At 38.6% G+C, this 26298-nt stretch overlaps 1 protein-coding gene across 1 annotated transcript in view; it reads left to right on the plus strand.

Annotated features, from left to right (window-relative positions):
* Window positions 1–6: 6 nt before the first annotated feature.
* LOC125344526 (nuclear receptor coactivator 2-like) overlaps window positions 7–26298 on the plus strand; it is a gene marked incomplete at its 5' end in the record, with an annotated part of 43247 nt that continues 16955 nt past the window's right edge. Inside the window, 8 exons of the mRNA XM_048337033.1 lie at window positions 7–843; window positions 9275–9485; window positions 11821–12027; window positions 15246–15461; window positions 17807–17936; window positions 21786–21951; window positions 25151–25429; window positions 25606–25683. Of these exons, the coding sequence (XP_048192990.1) occupies window positions 7–843; window positions 9275–9485; window positions 11821–12027; window positions 15246–15461; window positions 17807–17936; window positions 21786–21951; window positions 25151–25429; window positions 25606–25683 (2124 nt within the window). The remainder of the gene's footprint in view (window positions 844–9274; window positions 9486–11820; window positions 12028–15245; window positions 15462–17806; window positions 17937–21785; window positions 21952–25150; window positions 25430–25605; window positions 25684–26298) is intronic.

The following is a 26298-nucleotide window of genomic DNA, read 5'->3' on the forward strand; positions in this document are numbered from 1 at the left end:
GGAGTTTGCAACAGCACAGGAAATAGCCATAGTTATACCAACAGTTCCCTCAATGCACTTCAAGCCCTCAGTGAGGGTCATGGGGTCTCATTAGGGTCATCGTTGGCTTCACCGGACCTAAAAATGGGCAATTTGCAAAACTCCCCAGTTAATATGAATCCTCCCCCACTCAGCAAGATGGGAAGCTTGGACTCCAAAGACTGTTTTGGACTTTATGGGGAGCCATCAGAAGGTACAACTGGACAAGCGGAGAACAGCTGCCACCCTGGAGAGCAAAAGGAAACAAGTGATTCCAGCATGCCCCAGGCTGTGAGTGGGGACAGAGCTGAGGGACAGAACCGGTTACATGACAGCAAAGGGCAGACCAAACTCCTGCAACTGCTGACCACCAAGTCTGACCAAATGGAGCCTTCACCCCTGCCCAGCTCTTTGTCAGACACAAACAAGGACCCCACAGGTAGCTTATCTGGGCCTGGCTCCACACATGGGACCTCGCTCAAGGAGAAGCATAAAATTTTGCACAGACTCTTGCAGGACAGCAGTTCCCCTGTGGACTTGGCCAAGCTAACAGCAGAAGCTACAGGCAAAGAGCTGAGCCAGGAGTCCAGTAGCACAGCTCCTGGGTCTGAAGTGACTATTAAACAAGAGCCAGTGAGCCCCAAGAAGAAAGAGAATGCACTACTTCGCTATTTGCTAGATAAAGATGATACTAAAGATATTGGTTTACCCGAAATTACCCCAAAACTTGAGCGACTGGACAGTAAGACAGACCCTGCCAGTAATACAAAACTAATAGCTATGAAAACTGAGAAGGAGGAGATAAGCTTTGAGCCCAGTGACCAGGTAAGTTTTGTGATGTCTTTTCCTCAAGTATATTAATGTTTATCCATCAAAGATTTTCTCCACAGGTACAATTTGAGGCTTTAGGTGATCTGGTGAAAATGAGCCTTTTCCTTTTAGTTCTCACCTTGAAACAGAGTTAACTGGCATTGAAGATGTCAAACCCTCTGCCTAGTAAAAACTGACACCTTTATAGTCAGGTGGACAGCCTTAGCAGCCCATGTAGACTATGTCGTTACCATTCATTTCTTCCATTGTAATACAAAACAGGCGTAGACACAACGAAAAAAGCATGGCTATGCTTCAGTAAAATTTCACATATGGAATACACAGTTTTCATGGACACAGAATACTCTGAATTTTCTTCCTTTCAGTAACTACTAAAAAAGAACTGTTTTCTTAACTCATTAGTCATACAAAAAAAAAAAAAAAGATAGGTGAGCAGGATGAGCAACAGCCTAGCAGTAGATTACTGATCAGAGTTTAAATCAAGGTTCTGCTCCTTTTCAACTAATAAAGATCATTCTACGTTCTTCAGTCAACACTAGATCCTTGTTATAATACATAAAAGGAAATACATAGAAATGGAGAGGTAAAAAGGTGATGGAGTAGCAGTAATATACAAGTTCAAAACTAATATGAATAGCTTATACTGTCCCTTATGCTTGTCTGAATAATTAATGCCTTGAAAAAATCCAGGGCATCCAAGGGATCCAAGGTGAAGTTCAAAATCATTCTTTTTTTTAATTGACAAATAAAAACCACATATATTTATGATACATAATACAATGTTTTGAAACATGCCTACCTCATGAATGGCTTAGCTTATTAACAAAATTATGTATTGCCCCATATACTACCAATTTTTGTAGTGCAAATGCTTAAAATCTGCTCTTCCTGATTTTCAAGTGTATAATACATTTGTTATTAGCTATTGCTTCCATGTTATACAGTAGATTTTATATCCTTTCAAACATCTCAAGCCCTCCCCCTTGAAATCATTCTTTTTTGGAAGCAGGCTGTTGGTTTGTTGGGAGGTTGGAGGAGAATGCCAGTACTGGAACTTGAATTCAAGGCCAATGCACTCTCCTTTAACTTTTTTAAGCTCAAAGGCAGCTCCACCATCACTTGAGCCACAGCTCCACTTCCAGATTTTTGCTGGTTAATCAGAAATGCAGTCTTACGGACTTTCCTGCCTAGACTGCCTTTGAACTGTGGCCATCAGATCTCAGCCTCCTGAGTATCAAGGATTATAGATGTGAGTCACCAGCACCCATCTCAAAATTATTCTTGATAGCATTCTTAGATAATAATGGCATCACAGGAAAATGTTAGAAAAAAATAGATGGATTCCTATAGCCATAATGGTTTGACATTATGGTTTGAAATTTCCTGGGGAATTGCAGTAATTGCGAATTAGTCATTCCAAACTTCACCCTGGACTATCAACTCTTCTTTAATCCCTAAACATGTCCTGCATGGTGAACCTTTTCTTTGCTCATGATGATTAAGAAGTGAAGAAGCTGCAAAGCCTCCCTATTTAAACAATGGCTCATAACGTTCTTGAAATTTGTTTTGCAACTGGATATATTATGTGTTGCCATCTTAAGGGAAAGAACGGATGGGAGGAGGAAAGCTGCAGAGCTTCATAGTCTTTGCTGGGTCAGAGGCAGACTAGATGCCTGCTGGGAACCAAGGGTAGCCATAAGAACCAAGGAGAGCAAAGCTTATCCTGGCCAGTTCCCCTTCCTTGCAAGTTCCCTTTGTTTCTTTTATTTGATGTTTTGACAACTGCTACCATCCTTGAGGACAGATAAAATTGTTAAAAACTTACATACCCATCACAAGGTCAACTTCCTTAAGATCATTGGTAATTCCTTCCTTAGACTAAGTTAATGCAAGGTTCTTGTAACAGCTATCTGGTAATATAAAGTCATGAGTTTGGGGGTACCAGGGCTTCAGCAGAAAGTTAGTAGCAATGTCTTGACATCTGCCAGTATTTTCACCTTTTGAGGTTTTCCTAGATTAGACTATATGGTGACAGGCCAAAGTGACAGACACAGTGATTCAGTTGTCCTGAACATGCTAGAAAATAAGATTGTGGCTCATGAGGTCCACTTTAGCTTGGTATGTAACAAGGGCCCGCCCCTTCCTCCATAAAGAGAATTTGTTTCTGCTTTGGCCTGAGACCCTAGGTACTTAAAGGATCACGGGGATCATGGAAAGGGGCCAGTGCTTGGCATTTCCATATATTATTCCACTACAGTCAAGAAAAGTTTGGTGATGTTACAGGCATAGTTTCTAATCATTATTTAGGAGAAACAGTTTCTAATTAAAATTGTCTCATTTAGGAAACCTCAATCTGAAGATGTAATCAGCACAGGTCTGTTATTTTGGGTAGATCAATAAGCAATGTTCAAAGAGTGTCAAATGGAGACTATTTCAAGAGGAGAAAAAAATTGGAAGAAGAAAGGACATGAGTAGAGGGTGATGGAGAGGATAGTTATAATTAAAATGCTTTACATACATGTATGAAAATATAATTATAAGACCTGTTAAAATTGGTTAAAAAGCATGTCCTTGGAGCACAAGGAAGAGCAATGGAGAAGGTGAACTTGATCGAAGTAAGTTATATGCTCTATGGAAATGTCACAGTGAAACAAATGCAGATAAATTCATGAACATACAATAAGTCTATTTTTTGTAATGAAATCCAGTTTCTAGTCTCTCCTTCCCTTCACACCCTCTTAAAACTACATAAAAAATGCAAAGCAACAGTAACATCAAAAAACATTGCGACATGAAGTTACTACAGGAAGTGTGTTACCTAAATTTAGATCAGAAAAAGAGGAAAGAAAACAATCATCTTTCACGGTGCCCTCCTTCCCCACTCATCAATATAGAGTAGTTGCATGTTTTATCCCTGCTACATGGAGTTATTGAAGATTTTTCTTTCATTCCAGTGTATACAATAAGTTATATAGTAAGATTAAACAGCCTGAGTTGCAATTAACTGTCCTGTTATTTTTTAACTTAGAAGAAAAGTCATTCATTGTTCAACTTACTACTAACTTACTAAAGATAGGAAGTACTTGGTAGTACCTGTACTATTATATCAAAAATAGCATTTTTTTAAACTGGGTAGAGTATTTAAGCATGATATGTTTCTATGGCATTTCCTAACCAACAGGAAACAGAAACAGTGACAGAAAAATTTCCAGTATATTTACTGAGTTAAATCCTGTGCTTATTTATACAATGGTTCATGGTTGACTCCTAACCAAATGAAACTTTTAGATTCTTTCAAATGCTACTAAAAGAGTGAGGCTTTGGAAATTGTCTCTTGGCATTTTTAACTCCTTTAGAAAGGCAGACCACACTTTAATTTCCTGAAAATTTCCCTTCAAGTGTGGTAGACTTGTGTTTTTCTTCCTTACTTTAGATAGACAGTTGTACTGCAATTATACCTTTTATTTAATGTATTCCGAAAAGATACTTTGTAACTTGTTATAATACTTAACATTATTAAAATGCATGTTTTCTTTATCTACTTTCCCTTGGAGAACAAATTGACTTACACATAAAAAATCATGAAAGTAGAAAAATGAAATCAAGTCTTTTTCATTTTGTAGAACTTTTATAAAAATCAGACTCATTTTCTGCCTGAAATAGTTTAAGCTAAGTACTCAAATTGATGTGGCTAATTTGAGCATTCAAATAGATGCCTAAGCAAAACTTTGAAGTATCTTGGCAAAGCATTTTAAAGGAAGGCATTAATCTTTCTGTCTTGCAAAGAAATTGTGCCTAACAAAGTAGGTAGGGACTAGAAGAACTTGTGATGGGAATTAAAACTTAACAAAAGTATAGAAGAAATTTTATCAGAAACTACAAATTCATCTCTTCCAGAACTTAGATGAATATAGAAAATAGTGCTATAGTCATTAAATTTTATTGTTAACCAGTCTAAAAAGTGTAGATATTCTGAATTTTTATCTCTAAAGAATATTTAAACCTGCAGCTGGGTTTGGTATGACAGGCCTGTAAACATACATTAGTAAATATGTGACAGTGTTAAATGTATATGCCAAAAATTGACAGTTTAAGTAAGAATAGGCATAATTTTGTTTTTAAAAGAGCTAATGCTGAGATTATAGGTCATTTTAGTGTGCTTAAGAGACTCAGGTTTAATATCCATACCATAAGAACAAATAAAATTGATTGATGAAAATAGTGGATTTTTAAACACTTTAATTATTTAAAATAAATTTATTTAAATCACTCAAATATATGTTAACACATGTATGCATAAAAGTTATGCTTATGTATTCACATTTCAAAGGACACTCGTGTGGAACACCACTTATGAATAGCATGTTACATATGTACATTGTTTTAGACACAGAATTCGATTACAATGGAAGTTCTGGGAATCTCCTCATCAGAATTCTTTGACACTGTGATATCATTGTTGTACTGAGGTGGTTTGCAGTATTCTTCTCTTCATGGGAAAGACAGTAAAAATAAAAGATGAAACTATAGACCTAGACTGTGTGTAGTTTATAATATAAAACTTTTTCTTGGGGCTGGGAATATGGCCTAGTGGTAGAGTGCTTGCCATGCATACATGAAGCCCTGGGTTGCATTCCTCAGCACCACATATATAGAAAAGGCAGAAGAAGTGGCGCTGTGACTGAAGTGGTAGAGTGCTGCTAGCCTTGAGCAAAAATAAGCCAGGGATAGTACTCAGGCCCTGAGTTCAAACCCCAGGACTGGCAAAAAAAAAAAAAAAAAAAAAAAAACACCTTTTTATTTTTAGATATTTCAGGGATGGGAACAAATATAACTTTACCTACTAAGAAAAATAACATAATTTACTTATATGCTTGTTTATTGTGCTTGCTTATTTTGGATATTTCTCACTAAAGGCAATCTGCAAAGCTTTTGCAAGAGGTAGTTTATTACTTATTACTGTCTGCTTTCCTCCCTCTGCACCCACTGAACTTTTTTTTTTTTGCCAGTCCTGGGGCTTGAATTCAGGGCCTGAGCACCGTCCCTGAGCTTCTTTTGCTCAAGGCTAGCACTCTACCACTTGAGCCACAGTGCCACTTCTGGCTTTTTCTGTTTATGTGGTCCTGAAGAATCGAACTCAGGGATTCATGCTTGCTAGGCAAGCACTCTATCACTAGACTATGTTCCTAGCCCCCCCGCCCCCACTGAGCTTTTTTTTTTTTACCAGTCCTGGGGCTTGAACTCAGGGCCTGAGCACTGTCCCTGGCTTCTTTTTGCTCAAGGCTAGCACTCTGCCACTTGCCACAGCGCCACTTCTGGCCTTTTCTATATATGTAGTGCTGAGGAATCGAACCCAGGGCTTCATGTATACAAGGCGAGCACTCTTGCCACTAGGCCATATTCCCAGCCTGCCCCCCTCCCAACTGAACTTTAAGATCCTTTTTTTTTTTTTAATTCTCCACACAATACAACATTGTAGAGAAAATTGGCTTCATAGAACAGAAAAATACTTCCCAGCTTATCAGAACCCATTTCTAGTCTCTTATTATTATGAAAAAATTATAGATATTTACATATACATTTGTGGAACATTTTCCTGAAAAAAATCAATGGAAATTGCAGGAATTTCTATAAGAAACTTATTTAGTGGATCATATAGGAAAAAACTTTTCAACTATGTGTTAATATGATTAAGGAAATTAATATTGTTGATTGAGTACCTATAACTATTGCAAAAACTACCCTTGGAGTACAAAATGTTTATATTGACTTAGACATGTATTCCTCAAAACTTGGTAAAGATAGTTTTATGATGAATTCCCTATACATGTACACTTAAGGTATACAAGTCAGTTTATGCATTTAGAAAAAAATGTGGTCATAAATGGTTGTTGAAGTAGTATCCCTTTTGCTCACAAGTCAGCTCAGTAAGTTATATATGCCATAGTAGCCTGAGAGTGGCATGAATGATGTGAATTTGCCTGTCTTTAGTTTTCTGTGGCCGTAACAATGTGTAAAAACATAAATATAGGCTTTTAAGTGGAGCATACTCCTACCTGAGCTATCTTGTTTAGAACTGTGGTCAAAGAAGCCAGAATACCTGGAAGAGGTTGAAGTACAAGACCCTCTTAAGGTGCTTTAAGGATTGTTTTACCTATACTTTAGGATACTAACCTTGGAACTTAATCCTTATCTAGATAAAACTATTCCATAGAGATAACTCATTCTTCTGATGGTGATGTATGACAAGAAAGTGGCCTTATAAATTTCTCTAACAGTATGTTAGGAATTCCTTGGAAATGGTTTTCTGATACATTTACTACCAAGCTATCTAAGTAATAAAATGTTGTTTGAGTCAGAACTTTCTAACTTGAACTATATCTAATCAGAAGATATCCTAAAGCAGCTGTTGTGTTTTACGTTTATAATCCTGGCACTTGACAGATTGAGGCAAAGAGTTCAAATCTAGCCAGAGCTCTATCGTGGTATCCTGACTTAAAAAGACAGGCAGGGGGTGGGGGGGCATCCTATATGGAATACTACCTACTACCTATACTATTTTTACTACATATTGCAAACATCTTAGCAAATCCAGCCTGCATGTGGAATGTAGGATTTATGCAGAGGGTGATAAGAGTAAGCCAGTAAGTGGAACTCGTTATTTTATGTATGGCCTCTATTTCATTTGATTTACCAGTGTAGAGAAAGGAACCACACTTTTCTTGACTCATGGTCAAGGTTTCAAAGCCTATTCAGTGACCTTGAAGAAACTGCCTAATTTATATTTTCCTTGCTATTTTCTTCACTGCAAAGTCATCCCAGCATTTAGCTCAGCCACTTTCTTCGGTGATTGAAATATCTAATTTTAAAAACTGGCACATAAATTAGATTCCACTTAAGAGAATATCTATGAAACCAGTTTAGCTTTGTGGAAGAAGAAAAGTCTTAGATATAAAATAGTAGAGATAGATACCTTATCATATTAATATTATTAATTTACATTGAATTTAAAGGGAAAGAGAGAACCCTAAGAAATAGTTGTGGCTTCTATAAATGAAGTTACATTCTGTGTGGGGACCTAATAGCTTTTATCCTGCTTTCCTGTATTTTGTTACCTAAACTAATGATGACTAAGAAAGCCATTGTCATTTGACACTGAGAGCGTAAGCAGAAAGAAAAACTAAAAAGCCACTCACATTGAAAAGGCAATGCTTAACGAGTTCTTGGTTACTTCAGGTTCATTTTGCACCCATCCCCACTCCCACTATCCTGCTTTCATGGAGGAAACATGAAGGAAATGCACACCGGCTATTTGGATCACACTTCATACTACATTTTGTGTTATCACTGTTTCTCAGGGAAACTTAACAAAACCTAGACTTGAACTGTAAGTCATACTCCACTCAAATTGATTGGAAATATGCATGTGCATAATTATTTGAGTGATTGGCATAATAAAGAGTTTATAAATTGCCAGTGAATGAAAATGTAAGAAGAGCTTTCTTCCTACTTTTGCCATCTCTTCTAGATGAGGGAATTCAGGACCAAGATTAAATTACTTCCCCTTTGTCATTTTAACTTTTTTATTATTAATTTATTTATTGTTAAAGTGATGTACAGAGGGGTTACAGTTTCATATGTAAGGCAATGAGTACATTTCTTATCCAACTTGTTACCTCCTCCCACATTTTTCTCCCACCTTTCTCTCCTCCCCAATTCCTCCCCCCTCCCAGTTGTACAGTTGGTTTACAGATATTGTCTTGTAAGTATTGCTGTTGCACTGGTTCACCTTTTCCCCTTTGTCTCTCCATTTTGATGTTCCCCTTCCCTTCCTTCCTAGTTCCTATAAACATACATACAATACCAAGGATACTAAAATCAGTTACAGTGACATTGAAAATAACAACAGTGGTATACCAGTTATTTCCATAACTTGGAGTTCATTTTGCTTAGCATCATCTTATGTACATGGCTATTGAGCTATTGTGATCTTCTGCTAGACTATCCTAGACATGTACTAACTATTACCAGTGAGGGAAACCATAGCGTCTATGTTTATTTAAGTCTGGCTCACTTCACTTACTATGATTTTTTTCCATATCCTTCCATTTCCTTATGAATGGGGCAATGCCGTTCTTTCTGATAGAAGCATAGAATTCCATTGTGTATTTGTACCACAAACTACCAGCACAACTATGTTCATTCAGCACAATTTGCCATCACTGAAATGTGGAACCAACCCAGATGCCCCTCAGTTAATGAATGTCAGTTTAACTTTTTTAAGATGATCAGTCAGCTGTTCAGCCTCACATTTGTGTGCATGTTTTTGTTTGTGGTGCCTCAGGTAGGTGTGTAATTGCTAATGGGCCTGGGAACCCACTCCTGGAGTGTGCAAAAATGAACTCTTCTGTTTTTTTCACTACAGCCTGGCAGTGAGCTAGACAACTTGGAGGAGATTTTGGATGATTTACAGAATAGTCAGTTACCACAGCTTTTCCCAGACACGAGGCCTGGCGCCCCTGCTGGATCAGTTGACAAGCAAGCCATCATCAATGACCTCATGCAACTCACAGCTGAAAACAGCCCTGTTACACCCGTTGGAACCCAGAAAACAGCATTGCGAATTTCACAGAGCAGTGAGTATGAGATGTTGCTGGGCTTGCCAAGAAATTCCTATGTCATCACTATTCAATGTTAAAGTCTGGTACAGACAGCTTAGTCACATCAAGGGTTTTGTGATCAATAGCACCATCTACTGTCTCAAGTTTTCCAGAAACTGTTCAGAACATATTAAGGTAAACATGGCTCCCTGATGTTTCCTTGAGGATAGTGTGATCCAGGTTGCACATGCAGCAAGCCTGACCTACTGATGAAGTTCCTCAGCTGATTGTCACAGCTCCCTTCATTTCAGCTACTGCCTTCTACTGGCAGCTTTAAAATGGATTTTAATTAAGACAGAGACAGAAGGATTATAAATTTGAGACCAGCTGTGCTGCAAGACCAAGAAAAACAGTCGCAAAAACTAAAATCAAGATGGAGGAGAGGGAGAGGGGAAAATGCTTCTCAACATATGTTTATATAGAATTTTGTCATATAGTTTCTTTAAGTTTAATTTTATAAAATACATTTTATCATTTATTTAAAACCTTTAAAGGCAGTGATTAAAAACTATTCACTTAGATAAAACCTTGATATTTCCTAATGTCTGACAGTTTTGAATGGGGAGAAAAATGTTTTTCTGTAGCAGGACAGTAATTGATAGAAAGATAACCTCTAGTGTTGGTGGTTTGGCCACCTATAATCCTAACTATGCAAGAGACTGAGATCTGAGTAGTTCAAAGCAGAAAAGTTCGTGAGATTCTAATCTCCATTTAACCAGCAGAAAGCCAGACATGGATGTGTGGCTCAAGCGGTAAGATTTCCATCCTTGAGCAAAAGAGCCAAGTAAGAGTTCAAGTTCCTGAGTTTAAGCCCTGTATGGGTGTGTGTGTGTGTGTGTGTGTGTGTGTGTGTGTGTGTGTGTGTGTGTGTGTACATACACGCATATTTTTGGCTGAGGCCTAGTATTTGTTCTCAAACCATCAACCAAGAATTGCTACATATTTTCTCAAATAATTCCTGACCATTCTGAAAAGGGGGGAAGAAAAAAGGTTTTTTTTTGTTGTTGTCTCTCAAACTTACCTACCTGGGGAGTGGATAATCAAGTATGGATCAGTGACATTACCAAGTCAAAGAAGTGAGAAGTAAAACAGAAACACATTGGATAGTTTCTGCTATGAAAAGACAATGAAGAGCTAGATGGAGGCTCATAACTCTCCTCTACCTGTTTCTCCTAATGGAATTCAGAATGTCACGGAATGCATATATAATTTCCATTGGCAGCCTTAGTTCTTCCAAATATTTTCTCTCCCCTCCGGGTTAGGAAGAAATTACTTTTCCTTAGAATTTTTTTACTGTGTTTATATAATCTAGAAAAAATAAAATACCTGATATTTTTAATGAATTGGGTCTGAAAATTAAAATATAAGAGCCATCACCTTACAGATTGTGTATGTGAAATTAGTATGGTGTTTAGTACACAAGAAACTTTTATGAACTAGCTATAAAAATTATTTCCCATCTAAGTTTGTCCAAAATTTAAAGAAGCTATACTTAAAATAATAACTTTCAGATTAATACTGCTTTAGATAACACAGTTTATACTTAAAGATTTTTATCTTCCAATGAGAATATCCTCTTTTAATTCTAATCCTAGCAAAGTCACATTGGGAAATTATACTCTAACGTGGTTTACTGGTATACTGGTGGTTTACGCCGGTAATTCTGGCTACTCAAGAGGTTGAGCTCTGAGTTCAACGCCAGGCCAGGAAGGAATGTTCATGACTTGCTTCCAATTAACCACTAAAAAAGCTGGAACTAGAGCTGTGGTTCAAATGGTAGAGTCCTGGTCTTGAGCAAAAAAGCTCAGGTACAGCACCCAGGCCTTGATTTCAAACCCCAGTACTAGCACCAAGAAAAGAAAATATATTCTAACCCAGTAGATTAAGGAGGATTGTTAAATTTGAGACTAGCCTGATTGACATAATGAGATGCCATCTTCACACTGTACCCCTCAAAAAAGCAATACTGCTAGGTTTGAATAAAGTATAACATAGCATGGGGAAAAAGCATATTAATGATTTTCTTAAGCAGTTCAATATTAAAACTTAAAATTGGAAAAAATATGTATAAATAATACATATGTGCTTTTTGTTTTTATATTTACAAGATCATCGAGAATTAGAGAAGTGATAAGATCACGTTTTGTTACTGTATATATTTGTGAAACTTGTCTTTTGTGTAGATAGTCGGTCCCTAGTATGCATATCTTTGTTATTTTGCAGGTAACATTTTCCCTAAACAGTACTACTGTTAATACTCTTTTCCTATTATCCTATATTAACTTTCAATTCTCATTTGTTTTCTCCTTAGCTTTTAATAACCCACGACCAGGGCAACTGGGCAGGTTATTGCCAAACCAGAATTTACCACTTGACATCACATTGCAAAGCCCAACTGGTGCTGGACCTTTCCCACCAATCAGAAACAATAGTCCTTACTCAGTGATACCTCAGCCAGGAATGATGGGTAGCCAAGGGATGATGGGAAACCAAGGAAACTTAGGGAACAGTATCACAGGTAAGGGTTAAATGCACTGTTAACCTATTGGTGGGTTATTAACTGAATGATATTTTTATCCACATCAAACTAGTAGAGTTTTGCCAGCAAACTGTTTAGACACTAACAAGTAAAAGTAAAAATAAATAAATAAATTCTGCAGATTCTCAGAGTGAAAGTAGAAACGATTCTAGTAAGTTAACCATTCCATTCTGTGATTGTTACTGTAATGTGGTTTCTGAAGTGATCCTCCAGCCTAGGTTTATTTTACTTCTAATACTCTGGTTAGATGTCTGTAAAATCAGTTGGTGATTACTCGCTTCCACTTATAATCTGTTGATACCCAAAAATCTTTACATCATCAATTTGTGTTTGGAAGAATAAAAGCTTAAAATTGAACAGATCTTTCATACTTCTAAGTGATCAAGTTCTCATTCAGAAAAAAAAATTTAAGGTAAAGAACTTTAGCCAGGTTTGCTAGTACACATCTACAGTCCCCACCACTGAAGAGGCTGAGGCAGAAAGATCACTTGAACTGTAAGGTTAAGGCAAATCCGGGCATCAGAGCAAGATTTGACCTGGAGGAAATAAAGAACCTTAAATAATCATTTCCCTAGCCTAATAATAACTTTCAGACCCAGAGCTTCAGTTCTGAAGTTGCTTCCTAGGAAGCGTCCTGTTGTCTGATTTGGATCTTAACCTACTGTAATTTTCAGGAGTCTGCTAAATTGCCCAGCCCCATTTCTAAGTAATAGTCACTGTGGTGGCAGATGTCATCCTCCCAGAGTGCCTTCTGATCCAGGCCCGAGAGCATGGCACAGCACTGGCGGTGGCTGCCATGACCTCCCGCCCTCTCCAACACCTGCTGTGGATATGGGAGGTGACTGGCGTTTCTTCTTAAGACCAGCTCACAATCTGTGCCCTGCTTCCTTTGTCTCAATGGGATGCTCAACACAAAGACATAGAAAGAAATCAGAACTGTAAAAAGAACTTAATCGTTGTGGATATTTTCATTCTTGATATTTTAGTTTAGTCTGTAATCCCTATACGTTGCCATTTACTTAGCTGAATATGAGTTTCATTTAAGGGAAGGTGATGGGCTTTTTTTTTTTTTTTTTTTTTTTTTTAAGCCAGTCCTGGGCCTTGGACTCAGGGCCTGAGCACTGTCCCTGGCTTCTTCTTGCTCAAGGCTAGCACTCTGCCACTTGAGCCACAGCGCCACTTCTGGCCATTTTCTGTATATGTGGTGCTGGGGAATCGAACCCAGGGCCTCATGTATACAAGGCAAGCACTCTTGCCACTAGGCCATATCCCCAGCCCTGTTTTCAATTTTTAGTTAAAACAATTCATGGGAAGCATGAACTGTGCTACCTTAAAAGATTTCATCGGGCTGGGGATATGGCCAGAAGTGGCGCTGTGGCTCAAGTGGCAGAGTGCTTGCCTTGAGCAAGAAGAAGCCAGGGACAGTGCTCAGGCCCTGAGTCCAAGCCCCAGTAATGGCCAAAAAAAAAAAAAAAATATTTCATCAACAGATGTTTACTGATTGCCTTAGATATGTTCCAAGCACTGACTACTTCATTAATTTGTGTATTTATAGAAACGATCATATTTACTTTGCTGTTTTCTTTTTAATTTCTTTATTTAAATAGTTGTACAAAGGGGTTTCAGTTTAACATAGTACATTGCACTTTGCTGATATAATAAATGAAATACTGATTTAAATAGAACATTGATTGAAAAATTTGTCAAAGGAGACCATATTTTATCGAGTGTTTTTTTTTAAATTAACAGAATGCAAACAGTTTTGAGTTGCATAAATCTTACAAAGGAATTGGGTAATATACCTATATTAAAATCTGGTCAGTCCAGAAATTAGTGGTGGCCAGGCTCCCTCAAGTGTTTGCTACAGATGAAAATAGAACTACCCAAGTTATCTATGACTGAATTATGAGTAATCTTCCCTTACACGTTCTAGTATTTCTGTTATCTTGGTTTTATATAGGTAGGTTTTTTTAAAAAATAAAACATATCTATGTATAGTTCAAACCTTAGAATGGTTTTTAAATATTTATTAATACTGTTCCACATTTTACGTCTAATGTCTCTTTTTATATATATATATATTTTTTATTATCAAACTGAATTACAGAGAGGTTACAGTTTCATATTGGATACATTTCTGGTACTGTTATCTCATCCCTCATTCCCCCTAATGTCTCTTTTACCTTATAATCCTCAGCACATTTCTTATTTCACAAGTGAAGTAACATCGTCAATCCATATTCTCGCCACTTGTTAAACATACCCAAGTTTTAGTTGTTCGTCATCTTAAAGTACATGACAGCAGGCCATGAATTTGAAAGCAAAGATTTTTCAACCCCCACAATTAAACATTTCAAAATAAGAGCTTCACTATTGGTGGGTTTCCCCTTCAGAAGTTCAAATCCTGCCTACTCTTGGGCCATTGGCAGCATCCTAGCACCAGGCCAGGACCCTACCTGGCAGTGTTTTGCGCACATTGCTGTCTGTGTGTGGTCACCTAACTGTTAAAATCTCAGGTGTAAACAGATTTTTATAAGTCTGTCCTGATGCAGCCAGATCTGTCCTGTCAGTAATGTAGTGTGCTCTGGGATACTGAATAGTAAAAGTTTCTTTGTCTTGACTGAGGAAGACCTATAGTAAAAAGCAGAAAGGTCCTTTGATTTCTTCATTACTTAGAGGCTATGCTGAGCAAATTTTGAAGTGTACTGAATTCTAATACTCTGAAAAGGTCGTGAAGATTTAGAAGCCTTTTATAGGCTTTATGAAATGTTCTCTGTGATTTGGGTTTGTAATCAGGGTATTGATTATCAGTTTTTACCTTGTTCCTCTTAGCCCCACCTCCCTTTCGGAAAGCAAAGCACTGATGTATGTAGCTGCTAATGTGATTCACTTCCTGAGGAAGGAAGTTGGGGTTATCCACCTGCCACAGCACCTGTCTCTTAAGTACATATAGGAACAATTTTAACAGCTTTTCCAAACTATAGAGAGTGGCAGGCCCATGTTGTGAAAACTTTGTAGTAATTGCCACTTCTTATTTCGTAGCTGAGGGCCCGTGTCTGCAGCAGTAGGGGTGTTAGCTATTGGGCTGTGGCTTACAAAATGATTGTCTTGTAAAGAGTAAGATTATCTGCTGTCTATACTAATATGTTTTCAGCATATGTCTATGTGTTTCTCAGCTTCCTTTGGCTTGCATGCAGGAATGATTGGTAGCAATGCTTCCCGGCCCACCATGCCATCTGGGGAATGGGCACCTCAGAGTTCACCTGTGAGAGTCACTTGTGCTGCTACTGCCAGTGCTATGAACCGGCCAATCCAAGGAGGTATGATTCGGAACCCAACAGCCAGCATCCCCATGAGACCCAACAACCAGCCTGGCCAAAGACAGATGCTTCAGTCTCAGGTCATGAATATAGGTAAGGTAGTGCAGTGCTCCCTGCCTTCTGATTTATTCTTTTTTTTTCTTTCTTTTTTTTTTTCTTTTTAATTTTTATGATTTATTCTTTCCTAGAGAGAGGCTTTGGCTCTCAAGATTTTTCAGACATACTCCTGGATTACAGTTCAAGTTGTCTTCCCTGTGAAGCAGCCATAAGTGGGATTTTGCTAGAATTAGATGTAGAATCATAAGACTTTCACATTTTCTATATGTATAAGAATGCTAAGTACCTCTGTGTTGTCTCATTTTTATTAATTCACCTAATTTTAACTTTGAGGAGTGGATTAGAATGTCACACAATGTATGCTATATGCATATGATTTTCATTGAATAGTATAGCCAATTTCTAACTGCATGATCATCAGAAACCTCTCAGGAACTCAAATGAGAGTTCCAGGAATGCCACTTGGGCTGCTAAGTCACACCTCTCAGGTCCTCATTGAAGGAACAGGGGCCCATAAACATTGCACATAACATTGGAATTACTGGTGATATTAAAATTAATGGTCTGATATATTTCATAGCACCATTAATGTGAAGTATCCAGCCTAGACAAACACTGAAAATACAGTTTGGTTACCTAGGGCTAAGGATTGGGTGGCAAAGGGGTTCTTTGTTTTGTTTTGTTTTGTGTTAGAATGAAAGTACTCTAAAATTAGTTATAATGATAGTCAAACAACACTGAACATACCAAAACCCCTGAAAGGTGTAGCATGTGAATTATCTCAATAAAGTTGCTATGCTAAAATTAACAGACTGTGCAGCTCCTACTTAAAATTAATTTATCACTGACATATTTACCATCCTGTTATACATTAGCATAATTCAGGTAAGTCAATGTTTATATATTTTTTCATATACTTAGATGCTGTATATACTTAGATAAGTAAGAGCTAAATCATTCACAGAAACATACCAAGCTTATTTTGACAACAGAATTTTCATCTGGTCATCAGGGTTTTTTAAAATCTAGTTACATAATTACTCAGCATAGTTTGGTTTATTGTTTCTGGAAGATAACATTTGTGTTGCCCTTATATATTGAATATACTCAAATTAATTAGTGTTCCCCAAATTTAAATTTGTATTATATAAGAGTTGCATAAAATGTGCTAAAAATAGCCAGATACCTATGCAAAATTAAACAGATGCTTTTAAAAATACTTACCAAAAGACTTTCCTAGGCTTAGTGGTAGAGTACCTGCCTAGCATACATAAAGCCCTGGGTTCAATTCCTCAGTACCATATAAACAGAAAAAGCCAGAAGTGGCACTGTGGCTCAAGTGGTAGAGTGCTAGCCTTGAGCAAAAGAAGCACCTGAGTTCAAGTCTCAGGACTGGCAATTAACAAAAAAGAAAAAGTAAGTTGCCAAAGGTCATAGTAAAAAGTCCCTTGTATCCATAAATTTAATTTATTCTATCTTTACTGAACAGCATGTGCCTTTTCTGTATAGTTGGATTTCTCTGATTTTTAATGAGCTCAAAAAAGACATGAACTTAACAGAAAATTGCTGTTAAAATTGTAGGAGGGAGGTCTTCAGGTAATGATAATATAATTTAAAAGCTTTTATTAGCCAGATGTGGTCACTCATACTCCTGGCACTTGGGACATAGAACTATCACAAATTCTATGTTAGCTGGGCTACATAATGAGGTCCTGCCCCATATTTTAGAAGAAAAAATTCCTTAGCCATAAAGCCCCCAAGAGAACTTCTGAGGATGTCTGAGTTGTCTTGCCCCTATCTCCTCCTTAGCAAAAGTTTAGGCACAGATAGTCTAGAAAAGCACAGCACCCAGTGCCTTTCATAGTATCTTCATCATAATACTCAGATACTGTGTGCCTTGTATGCTTTTCTGTTTTTTCAAGTATCCACTGGAGTTTCCCAGAAGTTCCATGCTGGTGACTGTTAGCACAGCCAATAGTATGGAAGCGAGTATATTAACATTTAGTGAGTTTATTTTTATGACTTTTTAAAATAACTTAGTACTTTTTTCCTGTTTTCCAGCTTCAATTTCCAGTTCAGTAAATTACTGAGAGATACAGTAAGATACAACACACATGGACAGAAACTTTAAAAGTATAGAGGATTCTGTTGTTACTATTAATCTAGTAATTAATCTAGTAATTAATCTAGTATTAATCTAGTAATATTAATCAGACCAGAATTTTATCTTCTTACTTTCACCTAGATAATGCTTGCTTCTATATTTTCCATTTTCTATATATCAGATATTTCTCTTTCTGTTATATCACAGCAGAAATAGAGACTGTCTTGATTATAAGATGTAAGGTTTGAGGTGGGTTTTTTTCCCCCTTTCCCATTAGGTCCATCTGAGTTAGAGATGAACATGGGCGGAGCTCAGTATAGCCAACAACAAGCTCCTCCGAATCAGACTGCCCCGTGGCCTGAGAGCATCCTGCCTATAGACCAGGCATCTTTCGCCAGCCAGAACAGGTGAGTCCTGCACACCAGGAGAGCCAAAACAGAACAGCACTTGTGAGTTCTATACGTCTCATCATAGTTATGCTTGAAGTGAATTCCTTCTGATTAGTTGGTGCCTGGCAAGTGTTCATGCATTCAGACTAGGTCATATAAAAGAAAGTCTAAAAGACAGAGCCATGCTTTTTAGACAACCTATAGTTAAATTGGAAAATAAGATCTGTGTGTTTCAAAAGCTCATCCATGTATGACGATGAAAGAAGGTGACAGAAAAAAAAAATACAATCTTAGAGGCAGAGATGATAGGCCAGTGAATGTCAGTAACAGGGCCAGTAAAATTGGCAAAGTAGCATTGCCAGGCCCCAGAGGTTATAGAAGCAACACAGTGTGTTTAGAGTAATAGGATATCATTGTTTTATATTACCTGTATTTTACCACAATGAAACAATAAAAGACAGAATAATAAGGTTTACTGGTATATTGGTAGTAGATTTATGGAAGATCTTAAATACCAGTTTCTGAAAAATAGAGGGTTTTTTTTCATTAACCTTTTGAAAAAGATTTTGGAAAGGGAAGATAGTATATGATCAAATTTGGTTGAGTTTTTGTTCTCGTTTTCTAATAGCATGCTTGTTTCTTTTCTAATTGTTTTTCACTTTTTTTTTTCTTGAAGATACTTGGGTTTAAACTCAGGATCACTATCCACACTCAGTACTCAGCCGTTTTTCAAATAGAGCCTCATGGTTTTTGCCTGGGGCTATCCTCAGACCATGGTCCCTCTGCCTTTCTTATGCCTACCACATAGCTGGTTTGACAAGTATTTGCCGTCATGGCCAATTTGTTTATTAACATGGGAATCCTGTTAACTTTTTTCACTGAGTAGTCTCAAACCATGATTTTCTAGACATCCATTACTGTGATCAGCTTTTCATTGATTTTGAAATACCTTTTGGCTTTGCTGCATTCTATAACTTCACTGCAGGTATAGGAATGGAATCATGTATGCATCTTCCTTTGTATTTGATGTACGTTTGAATTTCTCTATAGATTCATGGAGATGTTTTTGTTTTTGTTTTGCTGGTAGTAGGGTTTGAAGTCAAAGCTTTGTGCTTGCTGTGCAGGCATTCTACCACTTCAGCCATGCCGCTAACTGGTTTGGCTTTAGTTACCTTCACTCACTGTGCTCAGGCCAGCCATTCCAAGTAGCTGGAACCACAGGCATGCACCAGTACACACAGAACAACTGGGGATGCTAGCACTGCTGGCTCTAGCCTTGAATGAAAAAGATAAGTAATAGTGCCCCGGCCCTGAATCCAAGCCCAAGTACTGGCACAAAGAAAAAGAAAATACAAGTTTCTACTGAGCAGAGTACAGCAGTTGAGCATGGGAAAAACCTAGGATCCAGCTTTAGCACCAAAAATACACAGAAAGTATATATATATATACTGGGAAATAGACAGACAGACAGATATAGATGTGTGGATGTAGGTACACATTGTTGCAGCTGATGAATAGCTTCTCCTTCCTTACTGCTAAGTGCCTCCTGGGGCATATGTGTGTGTTTCCCATCTTCCCTCCAAGTTTGTCTTCACTAATGGTGTATTTATCTGTTAGATGCCACCTTGGTTATAACTATATTTCTAATTACACAAAAGAAAGAAAATTTATTCTCTCTATTAGTTTTACTAAGTTTACACAAGAAGTCCTGTTCCAGGTTTTTTCCTCATAAGTTATTCTTTTTGTTTGTTCCTTTTGCCAGTCCTGGAACTTGGACTCAGGGCCTGAGCACTGTCCTTGGCTTCTTTTTGCTCAAGGCTACCACCCTGCCACTTGAGCCACAGCACTGCTTCTGGCTTTTTCTATATATGTGGTGCTGAGGAATCGAACCCAGGGCTTCATATATATGAGGCAAGCACTCTTGCCACTAGGTCATATTCCCAGCCCCTGCTGTAAGTTATTCTTACTCCAGTGTCTCTAACGGAGGCAGTATAATTTATGTTATCCTCAAATATCTAATACCAAGCCATGATGCAGTATATTTTTCTTGATATAAAAGTTGTGCCTCAAACCTATAATCCTAGCCACTCAGAGGCTGAAATCTGAGAATTGAGGTTGCAAGCCAGCCCCAGGCAGACAAATCTGCAAGATTCTTATCTCCAAATAGCCATCAGTTTCAATTTATAAAAACAAAACAAAAAACCTAAAGGGAGACCAAACCCTAGTATTAGCATCAGGAAAAACAGGTGTGTGTGTGTGTGTGTGTGTGTGTGTGTGTGTGTGTTTGTGTTCAGCAGACAGCTTCATTCCTTGGCTAACCTATTCACACTTAAGAATGAGTTTGCAGCTGGGCACAGTGGCTCACACTTGTAATCCTAGTTACTCAATGAGGTTGAGACCTGAGGATCATGGTTCAAAACCAGTCTGGGCAGGAAGTGGAGCACTGGCTCAAGTGGTAGAGCACTAGCCTTAAACTAAAGAGCTCAGGGATAGCACCAGGTGCAGAGTTGAAGTCCCATGACAAAGAAAAAAAAAGCATGAAAAAAAGGTCAAGAGCAGTGCTCAGGCACTGAGTTCAAGCCCCAGGACCAGCATTTAAAAAAAAAAGAAAAAGAGTTTGTTTTTCATTAAATGTTTATTTCCCTCAGAGTGTTATATATAGTATCAAAAGCGTATAAAATAGATCATTGGCAAAACACAAGTATCATTTTCTCTTTCAGAATTAAAGTGACTGAAACTTTTGGAAAGTCCCTCTGGGCCTGGGGCCATGGCTCAAGTGATAGAATTATGCCTATCAAATAGTGCATGGCTCTGAATTCAAACCCTAGTACTGCAATAAATAAATACCGTAAAAAATAAATAGCTCCTATAGTTTGTACATTGTTTTAAATTATGGGAGTTTTGCAAGCATTTTTTTTTTAAAACAGGGTCTCTGTATACAACCCAGACTAGCTTGAAACATGTGATCCCCCTGCCCTTACCTCCTGAACACTGGAATTACAAGTGTACACTACCTTGCTCAGCTAAGAGGGGTTTGTTTTGTGTGCCAATCCTGGGGCTTTAACTCAAGGCCTAGGTGCTATCCTGAGCTTTTTTGCTCACGGCTAGTGCTCTGCCACTTGAGACAGAGCTCCACTTCTGGCTTTTTGTATGGTTAGAGATGAGCATTTCACAGACTTTCCTGCCCAGGCTGGCTTCAAACCACAGTCCATAAATCTCAGCCTCTGAAATATCTAGGATTACAGGCCTGAGCCACTGGTAGTGGTGTTATGATTTTATGGCTTATTATCTTATAAGCGCACTTCTCATATGTGTCTTTGTGATCAACCTTGAGGGTCTTTGATAAATATTTGTAAGTTCTGTGTATGCATGACTAGGAAATTTCCTTAGTCTTTTCAGATTTCATCTAGCTACAGCTAAGTTCAAGAAAATAAGTGTAGCCTTCATGCCAGAGAAAGTCTGTTCTTTCCAGATGGACATCATAGCCTCCTGTAGAAAAATCCTGTGAAGTCAGTCAGCGTGCTCCTTCATTGTTCATTAAATAGATGTTCACTTAAGTGGGTAAGCAGATTATTGTACCAGGACTCACACTGACCCATACTTGCACCCCAGCTTTTCGGAGTTTCCTTCAGAATCTCCAGCAGATGCTGGATGTAAACTCGGGTTGGCGGAAAAAACAATCATGCCTCTAGTGCCTACATTTGTGTCTGGCCTATCAGAGGCACTGAATAAAGTGGATATTTAGATGTATTTTTTATTTTAGATTGGCATTTTGTTCTCCATGGCCTGGTGTGGCTGTTTGTTACAGAGACCCTGGAAGCTGACTAGCTTATCCATCAACTCAAGATGAAGTTTGTCTCCTTGTAGGCAGCCATTTGGCAGCTCTCCAGATGATTTGTTGTGTCCGCATCCTGCAGCTGAGTCGCCAAGTGATGAGGGAGCCCTCCTGGACCAGCTTTACCTGGCCTTGAGGAACTTCGATGGCCTTGAGGAGATCGATAGAGCTCTGGGAATACCAGAACTGGTCAGCCAGGTAGGCACCAAGATCAGCAAGGTGTCCATACGCTCCGGCAGCCACAAAGGCTACCCTTTCCTTTCTTTGCATGAATCCTCTAGTTGGTTTTACAGTATACTTTTTGTCTCCCAACAGGCTGACCCTGTTTATTCAATCTCCCCTCTATCCTTTTACTCTAAAATAAACTTTTCTCCAGGAAGGAAAAAAATGAGAATAAACTTTCCCTAGGATTTGGGTTATTGGGCAGAAGGGCAGAAACTCAAGCACAGCTCACCTCACATTCACTCTTGCCAGCAGGGAGGGACCTACAGTGAGCAGAGAACTGGAAATACCAGGGTCCTAGCGGCCCCATGACCTAGGCCCTTCACCTACAAGGGAAGCTGGAATGAGCGTTGGCATTCCAGTTACTGTCACGAGTAGGCAGGTATAGGCAGCTGTTGGTGGTAAAGAAATCCTTTACAGATAGTTTAGCAGAAGTTAGACGTAACTGCAACTTATCATTTTCTGTTTTGTTTTGTTTTTTGCTAGTTTGTTTTTTCCTGGGGCTTGGACTCAGGGCCTGAGCGCTGTTCCTGGCTTCTTTTTGCTCAAGGCTAGCACTCTACCATTTGACCCATAGCACCACTTCCGGCTTTTTCTCTATATTTGGTGATGAGGAATCGAACCCAGGGCTTCATGTAGATGAGATGAGCACTTTACCACTAGGCCATAGTACCAGCCCCTTACTAATCATTTTGATCTTTATGTAAATGGGGTCCATAATAACGGGGATATTTAAACAAATTGGGGACTTAAAAAGTTACCCAGTCTTAGCTTATTTTCCTTTCCTTCTCCTGGTAATTAGTTTGTTACTTTTAAAAGCCATTCCTCTGCTTTGAGAGAACTTGGTAGCAATGGCATAAATAACTTACAGTCTCAGAACATGCACAGTGCTGTCTGAAGCTTGCCACACATACCCATGTTATGTGAAACAGCACTTCCTGGTTGGCTGCAGGTTGAGTGACCTGGAAAACCCATCCCGCTCTTGCTACTTCCTCCTCTTGACTCAGCATGAGTCATCTTTATTTATTTTGCTATAAAGTACTATACAAGGTCCAGTATACATCTTAGATGTCTGGCATGTCACTGTGTCTGTGAGGAAGGTTTTATAGACTCCTTTGGATCATTAAAAATAGTCTTGTCATAATTCCCACCCTTTAACAGACTAAGTGGGAGTTCAGACTTGCCAATTCATACTGAAAACAGCATAATGGAAAGGTCTGACCAAAGGTTACATGGGTAACTTGAAGTAAATTAAAAAAGGAAAATGGAGGTTAACTGCTTCCTGTATGGCTAATTGGCTTTGACTTTAGTATCTGTTAGATTTAATATTCTGCACACTTATCCTTGTTTGTCTAAGGAAAATTTTAAAATGTTCTTGGGAGTAGTTGAGCACTGGTGACTCATGCCTATAATCCTAGCTACTGAGGAGGCTGAGATCTAAGGATTGCCATTCAAAGCCAGTTCTGGCAAGAAAGTCTGTGACTCTTATCACCACTTAGCCACCAAAAAGACAGAAGTAGCGCTATGGCTTCAAGGATAGAGCACTAGCTTATTTGAGCAAAAAAGCTCAGGGACAGTGCCTAGGTCCTAATAAGTTCAAGCCCCAAGAGGAGCACACAAACATACACACTGACACACACACACACACTTACCACTTTTAGATGTTATCTGAACCTGATGTCTGTGACTAGCTTTGTCTGTGACTGGGCTGAGTAGAAGCATCCTGTAGTTATGACCCATTTCTCCCCTTCACTTAGGAGTAGTACTACTGATAGTCAGGCTCTTCTTTCCCCTGCTCCTTTCTTTGTATAAATGGACCTTCCAAACAAATACTATAACACAGAAGAAAATGTGGAGTAAAGCCAATGATACTTTTATGTAAATACATAATACAGGTAAATAGCTTCAAATAAATACTATCATATAGACAGAAATGTGGAGTCCAGTCCAGCTAATGATATTTTTATGTAGTAATAAGTACAGGTAAGTAGCTTCAAATATATGAGCAAGATGCACAATTCACAATAGCCAAAATATGGAAGCAACCCAGATGCCCCACTATAGATGAATACATCTAAAGAATGTAGTGCCTGTACACAATGGAATACTACATAGCAATTAGAAGTGATAAAACATTGGTATTCGCAGGGAAATGGTCAGAGCTTGAACAAATAATGTTGAGCGAGACAAGCCTAGAACACAGAGAACAAAGGCTCATTGTCTCCTTGATATATGACTGTTGGGGGCAGAGGGAAGGACAGTAGAGACCAGGTCTACAAAATAACAAACTTCTTTTCAAATGGTATTTCCACATGTTTGGGTCAGTGACTTTACATTATGTATCCAAAACCAAACAACTACTAAACAAACATGAAAAGGTCTAGGATAGACCTATCAGAGGATCACAGTAGCTCAACAACTATGTACACATGATTATATAAGATGAGGATAAGCAAAAAGAACTCTGAGAGAACAGAGGAGGATTCTATTGTTGTCATTACGTTTAATGGTGAATTTCCTTTGGCGTACCCCACATAGTTACTGTATATGAATTTGGTACACTGGGTATTGTATATATGCTTACCTGAACTAAGGAAGAGAAAGAAAAATAAGGGAGGGTGTAACAAATATGGCAAGAAATGTACTGACTACCTTATTATGTAACTGTACCTCTCTGCACATTACCTTGTCAATAAAATTTAATTAAAATATATATATGAGCAAGAGAAGACACCCTTGTACTTACTGTGCTGGTTTTAGTGGCCTTATTTTTCTGTTTTTGTTTTTGTTTCTTTTGCCAGTCCTGGGGTTTGGACTCAGGACCTGAGCACTGTCCCTGGCTCAAGGCTTGAGCCATAGCGCCACTTCTGGCTTTTTCTATATATGTGATGCTCAGGAATCTAACCCAGGGCTTCATGTATGCAAGGCAAGCACCCTACCACTAAGCCATATTCCAAGCCCTCCCCCTTGTTTATTTTTCATATATGATTTTCTTATTATTGATAAGGTATTATACAGAAGGTTGCCATTTCATAAGTCAAGTAATAAATACATTTCTTTATTGGACAGTGTCACCCCTTTCTTTGCTTTCCCCAAGTCTGCTCCCCAGCCCCCAGCCCTGCCCACATTGTTCATTTACTTACTATTTATTTCTCATTTGGGGCTTTCTCCTCAGAGCCAAGCAGTAGATCCAGAACAGTTCTCAAGTCAGGAGTCCAACCTCATGCTGGAGCAGAAGGCCCCTGTTTTCCCACAGCAGTATGCATCTCAGGCCCAGATGGCGCAGAGCAGCTATACTCCCATGCAAGATGCAAATTTCCACACCATGGGACAGAGGCCTAGTTACGCTGCACTCCGGATGCAGCCCAGACCAGGCCTCAGGCCCACAGGCCTAGTGCAGAACCAGCCAAATCAACTGAGACTACAGCTTCAGCACCGCCTCCAAGCACAGCAGGTTTGTTCTGTGAGATCTTCAGTGTTGGGGTGGTGGTGGGAACCCAGGAAGATTAGTGGTATATACAACAGTATGCTGGTACTGGGTCGGCCAGGGAAGTTACTGGAAAAAGTGGATGTAAAGTAAAATATTTTCTGTTTAAAAAAGATATTGATTCCTATGCGTCTTGTGTTTAGAATCGCCAGCCACTTATGAATCAAATCAGCAATGTTTCAAATGTGAACTTAACTCTGAGGCCTGGGGTACCAACACAGGTAAGAGAGCAATCCAGCCATCTGCTTCACTATGTCCAGTTGGCTTCTGTTGTCATTTCTTCCTCACTCATATGAGTCAGGTTAGGGGCTAGAATGGCCATACAAACCACATCAACATACTGGTTCTACACTGTATGTGTTGATACTGTCAACTTTTTTAATTTCTTCTAGGTATAGCTATTTTTATTGCCGGGTACAGTAGATTCTTAGCATTCAAGTAACTTTATGTAATATGAATACATAAGGTTGCTGCCAGCACTAAGTGAGAGAGTGCTAAGCCATTGCTCTGGGAGGAGCACAGGCTTTGGATCCTGCAAAACTATGGCCACATTGCCCTATTGTGCTTAGTGACCACTTAAACGGTAAAATCACCAATAGAAAGGCATTGCCTCATTCAACCTTATCGGGCAATGTACACATTGGGCATCTGAAATTCTTTGCCAATGTTCTTGGGCCCATGCATGACTATAATGGAGCCATAAGCTCTGATTTCAGGGTTACAATTGAATTTTATTGAGCAAGTATCCTTATAAAAGTCACAAATGACAAAGGTTTAACTATGTCCTCCTAGGACACATAAACAGGTACATCCCTCTTACTAGTACTTTCCATTCA

Source organism: Perognathus longimembris, unplaced genomic scaffold (assembly GCF_023159225.1).
Source record: "Perognathus longimembris pacificus isolate PPM17 unplaced genomic scaffold, ASM2315922v1 HiC_scaffold_144, whole genome shotgun sequence".
NCBI classification, from domain to species: Eukaryota; Metazoa; Chordata; class Mammalia; order Rodentia; family Heteromyidae; genus Perognathus; species Perognathus longimembris.